This window comes from Cibotium barometz, chromosome 40 (assembly GCF_041138505.1).
Source record: "Cibotium barometz isolate CiBa-2024 chromosome 40, ASM4113850v1, whole genome shotgun sequence".
NCBI lineage: Eukaryota > Viridiplantae > Streptophyta > Polypodiopsida > Cyatheales > Cibotiaceae > Cibotium > Cibotium barometz.
The window spans coordinates 10,187,108-10,195,434 of record NC_141085.1 but is presented as its reverse complement, the minus strand read 5'-3'; the positions used below and the strand labels follow the sequence as shown (position 1 = coordinate 10,195,434).

At 43.1% G+C, this 8,327-nt stretch overlaps 1 protein-coding gene across 11 annotated transcripts; it reads right to left on the bottom strand.

Annotated features, from left to right (window-relative positions):
* Window positions 1-249: 249 nt before the first annotated feature.
* On the bottom strand, window positions 250-5,326 carry LOC147615180 (uncharacterized). 11 transcript variants are annotated; one of them, XR_015262770.1, is made up of 5 exons: window positions 3,718-5,326; window positions 2,464-2,624; window positions 1,677-2,328; window positions 1,482-1,544; window positions 560-661 (listed from the first exon to the last, which is right to left on the bottom strand). XR_015262770.1 is itself a non-coding variant. In XM_086779206.1 (4 exons), the coding sequence occupies exons 1-4, from the start codon at window positions 5,222-5,224 to the stop codon at window positions 582-584; spliced, it is 1,803 nt and encodes a 600-aa protein (XP_086635332.1). In that variant the 5' UTR covers window positions 5,225-5,326; the 3' UTR covers window positions 250-581. The 11 variants fall into 11 exon arrangements, 3 of the variants coding, with proteins under 3 accessions (XP_086635332.1, XP_086635331.1, XP_086635333.1); XR_015262771.1 differs by having other exon boundaries at window positions 560-1,544; window positions 1,677-1,744; window positions 1,819-2,328; XR_015262772.1 differs by having other exon boundaries at window positions 560-1,536; window positions 1,677-1,744; window positions 1,819-2,328.
* Window positions 5,327-8,327: the final 3,001 nt, after the last annotated feature.

Below are 8,327 nucleotides of genomic sequence, written 5' to 3'. Positions count from 1 at the left end.
AGGGTCCACCTCCCTAGGTGTAAGTGCCTATGCAAGTCCAAGCTACATTGAAATATGAAACATATAACTTTTCTTCTTACAAGTGAATTGTAACCATTTTCAAGAGCCGTCACTTATGCAATTAAGTATATTAAATTTATGACATTCAGCTTTTGTGAAATATTCTAACCTTCTAAAATGCAAGCCATAAAATAGTATGACACCAAGTCTACCAATATCAAAAATTAAAAAAATCGCGACACCCCTTCACCAATCCAAATTCATTGAGTTTGACCAAAATGGTGACTGTCCCTACTCGTCACAATGTCCTGCTCAAAGGCAGGACCAAAAAGTTCATGTCCAGCATGGTGACATTAACCCTACGAAATAAAGGCGTAACAAAGTAATTACAAAAAGATGCACATGCAGAACTAGAGATGAGAAGACCTTAAGGATTCGTGAGCCAGCAGTGTTGGGCTTCATAAAATATCTACATATTCAATGCTTATACAGGCACCAAGGTTAACATGTCACAAAAATGCAAACCCCTGCACAAATTGGACCTGCCGTGTGCAGCAAATCAAGGAAGAAGAGACCGTGCTTCAGAATAGTTCTATTGTAAAAGCTGCAACTTCCGAAGTATATCTTGTCCTTACAGAAATCCTTTCACCAGAACTACAAGCTGCAATACACCTACTCATGTCATATATTGAGGCAAGTTTCCTTGTTCTAATAGACTGTACCATCAGGTGACAGATGTTATGCGATTTGATGTTTCAAGACTACCTGGCCATGATCCCCTAAAAACTTCAAAGACTATCTGACTGATGTTATGCAATTTTCAAGACCACCTGGCATGATCCCCCATAGACTATCTGACTGATGTTATGCAATTTTCAAGACCACCTGGCATGATCCCCCATAGACTTTTTAAAAAAAGACGCTTATACTATAAGGGTAGAGGAGCACCCACCAGTAAGCTTCCACCCAAGATTAAGATGAGGCCTCGAGCACTTAAGTTAGCCAATCGATTGATGTGTGAACAGAGAGCAGAGAACAGAGAGAGATGAGAATTCAACCACCTAAGTTAGGCAATCTACTGATGTGCAAACAGAGAACTGAGAGAAAGGTGAGGACACGAGCACCTAAGTTAGCCAATCCATTGATGTGTCAATCACTGATTGGTGTACTGCTCATTGATTGACGTACTGCTGTTCAGAACTTGTCAGTCCTCCCCCCCTTATGCCATCTCTGTTACCAAGCCCAACCTCACTCAATCTGCTGATAAAAGTGGAGCCAGGCCTCACCAATGTAAGGTGCTTTAAAGACATAACCCTTGCACATGAAAAGGGGAGATCTCAAGTGCCCGTCATTCCCCGCACAACCCCTCTGCCCATCTGATGGGTGAGAGATCTGTCACTTACAGGAGACACTCCAGAAAGTGCAAATTATAGCTCGATGTCATACAAAGGATTTTCCCAACCAAGAAAAGTGAATATTACCCACAGGAAAGTAAAATCCGATATTCTTTCTTGCAGTCCTACAAAGCATTGACTCCTGCAAAACTTCACATATTTTTTTCCTGTGAGTATTGCTAGTACTAATTTGGCAACAAGTTAACAGCCTAGTCCACTAGTCCATGTGCCCAATTCATGTCAAATAAATAAAGAAGACGAAAAAGCCCTAGAGAAAGACACCTTGCTGTGAGAAGAACACTTTCTGCCATCCTCAAGTCTCAGATAATATGAAAGCTAGACCTCATGACCTTCAAAACTAAGTGAGAAGAATACTTTCTGCCATCCTCAAGTCTCAGATAATATGAAAGCTAGACCTCATGACCTTCAAAACTAAGTGAGGCTGACTGCAAACGAAGGGTGTCCAATGGGTGGGCTCCAGAAGATCTACCTTTGACATTACAATCTGATAGTTTCAGCGCATATAAGCTCCCTGATAGGAAGATGGTGGACCTCCACCATACTGGTAGTTACCATAAGGGAAGGATGGGGAACCATAGCCAGGTCCCCCTGCTGGATATTGATAACCACCTCTACCCCCTCCACCATACCCTGAACCATAGTTGCGGCCTCCCATGCCCCTCCCACCAAAATGTGGCCTGTCTGAGGACCTAAAGGGTCCACCATGAGGCACACCTCCAGGGCCATTTAAGCGAGGCTTCTTTGACCCACCCATACCAGCATCTAAATTCCTTTTCTTTTCAGGATTTCTTCTCTCCAACTGTTGAATCCTCTTGTGGAGACCCTCTGTTGGATACTCAGCTTCAAGGTTATACTTCTCAACACATTTGAGAACTGCCTTTACAGCAGTAAGTTCCTTCAAAAGGAGTTGATTCTGTAGGAAAATAAGCAGCTCAGTTGACGGAGGAAAACTCTAAAACCTAAGCAGTAGATGAATATAGAGCTAAGAAGATGTAAACTCTAACACCCAAGCAGTAGATGAACATACAGCCACAAGGCGAAGGTATACCTTGTCTTCTGAACTGCCTTTATTGGGTTGAGCCTTTCTTATGTCTTTGAGGTAGGCCTTTAGTAAAGGGACTGGTGGAAACCGTTCAGAGAGTTGATACTCATGAATGTAAGTAACAGCATCTAGTTGTTTACCATCTTTGATCAGCCTATCCACCACATCTGCAAATTACACAAATAAAACAGGAATTAAACTGCAGGCAAAGAAAATCTCAAAGGAATACACTCTCCCACGAGGTTGCTAGCACAATCTTCAACATCGAAACCCCAAAGACCTCAAAACTCAAGGAACACAAGCGGAGAGAGCATGGTGCTCTTCAAACTGACACCCCAGTGGCTTCCCAAGGAGTGGCAACTCACGGACAGAGGACCATTTCCAATCTTATGGCAATCCATGAGTTTAGATCCCCCTCATGTGCCCATCACTGGACAAGGTCTTGAGACATCTCTAAAACCCTATCTGACTTTTGCGTATCATGACTTTATTGCCACTTAGTCCCTTCTCAACATACCTCTAAGTATCTCTCTCTCTCTCTCTCTCTCTCTCTCTCTCTCTCTCTCTCTCTCATGTGTGCATGATCAATGCCATGTACCTTCTCAGGGCTAATCCAGAAGGGGGCAGCCAGTAAAAGATCAGTAGAACCAGAATTTAGGAGCCTCAGGAGCAGAATCAGTGATGGACTCGGAGATAGGTGGCACTGACAGTTGCGTTGGATTCAAGGCAGGACCAGGACAGTCAGCTGCAGATTTGTTGTCGGCTGTACCTGATCTGAGGCGGCTGCACTTCAGGAGGCGGCTGTACCATTAGGCGGCTACAGGCGCATGAAGATACAAGAAGAAGCCAAGTCGGTTTGAGCATTTAATGGAGTGTTGACTGGCCGACCAGCAGTCGGCCAGTTTCACATGTCTTGTGGAAGGCCTATAAATAGGCTAGGAGGCTCATCATTCAATTCATTCAATCCTCTAGGGATTGGGTCTCTAGGAGTCCCATAGGGGGACAGTTTTGGGTGATGTTCACCTTTTAGAAGAAGGCAGCCTAGGGCTGTGTAAGAGTACCTTTTTGTACTATATGAAATATACTGAATTTCCAGCACATCTCTCTCTCTCTACTCTCTCTCTATATCTGCGTTTTGCATCAGATGGTTTCCAGGAGTGTTTAGGGCTGAAAGAAGACTCCCAGAGCTTCCGCGTGTTACACTCTCTCTTAAGGGATATGGCAATGCATTAACCAAAAGGAGATGCACGAGACACAGACCTGGAGCCTTGGCAACCAATCCAAGGTTACGCCAGAGAGTAGGGGTGTGTTTGCGGGTGCAGAGAGGGACTACAAGATCACAAAGTTCATCCTCCTCATACTCGTGTACAAGCCCAAATGTTGCAAGAAGTTGAAGAAAACTCTGTGCATCCAGCAACGCTAGCTGATCAGTCCCTTTTGGGTTAAGCATTGACTTCCATAGATCTGCAACCTTCTTGGCTTCCTCCCTGATGTTGGAAGGGGGGAGAGAATCATCTTTTCCTTTATCAGCTAACACAGCTGCCAGGGACTCTAGCAAAGTAATGCATGATCTGCGATTGGCGAACTTCTTACCCTGACTGCCTTCCAAGCTCTGCCCTGCATTATAATAGCCTTCCAATGCTGTGAGAACTAATTTCGAGGGATCAGAGGCACTTTTCAATGCAAAAGGCAGCTCTTTGCGAAGGGCGTTGATATCCTTCTTCTGCACTGCAACAAATGTTCGCAAGCCTGGTCCATCCATGTTTTCACACAGGGTTTTCAGCTGTGGCCGAGCTTTTACAGCAGGCTGAGAACTCTCCTCCTTCCGGCTTCCTTTATCTTCTTTCTTGTTGCCATCTTCATCCTTGGCATCATCACTGTCATCCTCATCACCAGACTTAGACCGTTCTTCATCTTCTACATCCATAGCTTGACCTTGATCTTCAAAGTCCTCTACAGTATCAATATCTTGCTCTTGCTTATCGTCTGCTTGTTCATACTGCTCTGCAACACCAGTTTCTAGCTTAATGTATGTCTCTTCCTTAGACTCTAGCTTGGGGTATTTTTGTTCTTCAATAGGAGAGCCTATTTCTGCGTTAGGCTTTGGTGTTTCTTCTTTACGCTTTGACGTGGACTTGGTTTCTTCATTACGCTTTGCCATGGAGCCTGTGTCTTCTTTAGCCTTCTTTGCCTTGGAGTCGGTACTTTCTTTAGGGTTTTCCTTGGAGGTGGCATCTTCTTTAGGGTTTCCTATAGGGCCTGCACCTTCTTTAGGGTTTCCCTTGAAGCCTGTGTCTTCCTTAGCGTTTTTTTTAGGGCCTGCTTCTTCCTCAGGGTTCGGATTCGATTTGGAACCTGTGGTTTCAAGGCCAGACTTTGCAAAACTCTTGCCCTGCAGCAATTGCCGCTCTTCGATCCACTTCCGTTTCTGCTCGCGAATGGCAGCGACGGCAGCGTCTTTCTGGTCTTGGACGCGGGCCAGAGAAGCCTGCTCTCTGCTCTTGATCGCGCCTTCGCGTTTTTCCAGGGAGGCTTGCATCTCCTGCATCCTAACCTCGAGCTTCTTCTCCTTCTCCAAAATCTCCTCGTACCTCTTATCTAACGCAGCATGTTTCTCTGCTAGATGCTCCTCGAGCTCCTTCCATCCCTCTGAGCAGCGGGCTATGGTGGCCATCTGAACCTTCAAGTCGCCAAAAGCTTTGCGCAGAAGTTCCTTTTTGTCGGGAATAGCCCGCAGCGCAGCAGACATGTCTGGCGAGGCAGCCATTGCTGCAGACAGAGAGAAGGATTGCTTTCGTTCAGGATGTAGGGCGAAGGTGTGAAAGGTGAGCGTCCCTTGCAAATGCACCGTGGGCGTCTCTGTATGATGGGCACCCATATGTGGTACAGTGGTACCATGAATCACACCCTCGAGTAAATTAATAGTACATATGCACTCTAAAGTCTAATGCCTCCGAAAAGGACAAGGGCATGGTGCTAGAGTCTTTAGCATTCTAGAGAGCTTCATCTGATGATTGGGTCCATCGAAGGCCACGTCCCTTCTCTCCTCGCAAGAAAATCGCAGGTTTCTGTATAAACAAGGCAATGGTGTCACTTGCATTGAAAACCACTGCAGGTTTTTGTGTAAACAAGATATTGTTGTCGTGGTGTTGGGGATACAAAGAAGAGCAACACCCCACCACCACCCCAAAAAACCTGCAAATGAGACATCTTCACGAAGAGATTTCCATGGAATCTATTGTGCAAAGCTTTGATTTGTCTTATTTGTTGGTTCCGCCATGACTCATGCGATCGATCATTGAGAAAAGCTTGATTTGAAACCGATGAGCATGTAGCCTCAACTAGTAGAATGGTTGGGTTCCACAATGAGGACCCTGATTCAATCCCTAGGGACTACACGACGTCGGCACACATGGCACGCACAAATCCACCTTCCTAACCAAAAAAAATGCTTGCTTTGATGATGGCATTAATTTTAGAGTTTTTGATTCATTGAGAAAACTGCACGTCGATGAGTCAAAGCCAAAACTATACATTATTTAATTATGTTAAACTCTACCACTAGGGCTTGAAAAAACCCGCATTCTAGTGTATTTGTGCCGGTCGGAATTAAGAAAAACCGATTGAGATTTTAAATAACCCTTATTTTAAGGAAGATTTTTCATATATTTTAGTTATAAAACCGACACATTATAGAGATTTTGGAAACAAAAACTACTCAAATTTAAGGGTTGTCCTTATTTTGATTGGTTGAAAAATATATTTTTTTCGAGCACTATCTACCACCTTCAATCCATTAAGATTTAGGAACCATAACCAACAAGGTCCTATTGTCAACTAGTTACTTGATTTTCCATTTTCTACAAACTTTCCCTATTCACCCAAACCCAAAAAAATGTCTCACAGCATTAAAAATCGGAGATAATATGATTACAAATATATGATAATTTTAGCATCAATTTTTAATGCAAGTATTAGCCCCTTACATCAACTCCTTGACCCCTCCTCCCAACCCCCCTCTCCCCCCAAATCCACTAATCCAGCAAGATTGGTGCCACTTACTTATTACCATCCATTGTGCCATTCCATGCGAGAGAGAGAGAGAGAGAGAGAGAGAGAGAGAGAGAGAGAGAGAGCAAATCCATAACAGATGTGGTTGTTCTATGAACACCACATCACGGTTGGTAATTATCTTATTTGCCTCCAAGTTGAATAGTCTCAGAAACCCTTTAACTTCATAAGATACACTTCCTACTCTTGGAATCCCACTTTTCTGAATGAGTCTAGAGCATGCACAAAATAGTCACATCCACATGTCATGAAATATGTTACTGAAGATTTCTTACTAGAATAAGCTTCTTAAGGTGTCATGCCCTTCATTGCCTTTGTGCACTACCTTTGTAACTCCTGTTAAGGATATGCATTATAGTATTAAAAATGCCTTGACCTAAAAAGAATCCGATGTTCCTTTCCCTTTAAGCATACTCTACGCTATCTCCACGATTGTGCAATTTTTTGTGGTTTGCAACACCAGTATGAGCAATTGTCAAATTCCTTTTGATCCCTTGCTTCTTGCAGTAGGTGTTGAGTTTACCAAATTTCTCCTTGACTTTTTCGAAACTTCTTGAGTCTCTTTCCTATCTCATTCTCCACCAAACTATGCCATATCTTGAATTTTCCAAAAGCTTTAGCCTTATCTCCTCAATTTGTTCGAAACTTCTTAAGCCTCTTTCCTATCTCATTCTCCACTGAATTATGCCATATTTTGAATTTTCTAAAAGCTTCAGCCTTATCTCAAACAAAAGGCACCCACATCAACCAACTGAAGTCATCTATTAGTAACAAAAAGTAAGAAAAACCACACAATGCAATGGTTGGCATTTTACCACAAAGATCTACATGGACAAGCTCTAAAGGAAGCTCTAAAGGAGCATGCCGATGCTGCTTACCCATCACATATTGGACATGCTAGTAAATGTGCTATAATCCCAAACCTTTGTGTCTCTTTTAAGACTACAAGACTCAGGTACACAAATCTTTCATGCTATAGCTGATATTACCCCACTAGCATCTGTGATGACTACACTACCAGCCATATTAAAGAGGACCTTCAAGTCAAGATCAACTATAGCATAACTTATATCAAATTTCTCTTGATTTATCTTGATGTCTAGAACATAAAGGAAATTGAGGATAACTTCTTAGTATCACCATCACTAGAAACAAAAGAAATGGGTACCTATTCCCATGGTTGGGCATTTGGCATTATTCTTGGCTATTACTAGGACTCCCCCATAGGCTTGAGAGAGCTATACCAACCCTTTTGACTGGCCATATGTTAAGTACTCCAAAGTTGATGATCCATGAACCATCATCTAGTGTTGAGGAACATTATGCCCTTTACATAGATTTCTTTGATTGCAACATGTTTAGGGAATTTGTAGCTTCACAAGCATTGTCTACACCAAGGAGTACAACCCGTCTAGAGCAAGAAAGTGCATTGATCATAAGAATGGAAACCTTAAGGGTGGTTAAGACCTCAAGCTCTATCAAACCAATGTTTGGACCTCCATAATCTAATGACTCATGAGGGAGAAGCTAGCAAGCCACTCTCTCTCTCTCTCTCTCTCTCTCTCTCTCTCTCTCTCTCTCTCTCTCACACACACACACACACACACACTCCACATCTAATTATAAGCAAGAATCAAGCAAGCTATCTCAAGTGCACACACATACATTTTCAGCACTCACACACATGTAAGAAAGCAACTAAACAAGACTTCATAGCTAGTGGCAAACATAAACATGGAAGCATGCAAGAATTAGGAAAGGGACAAGATATGCAAGAAGAAAGTAGCTCCCAAGATTGA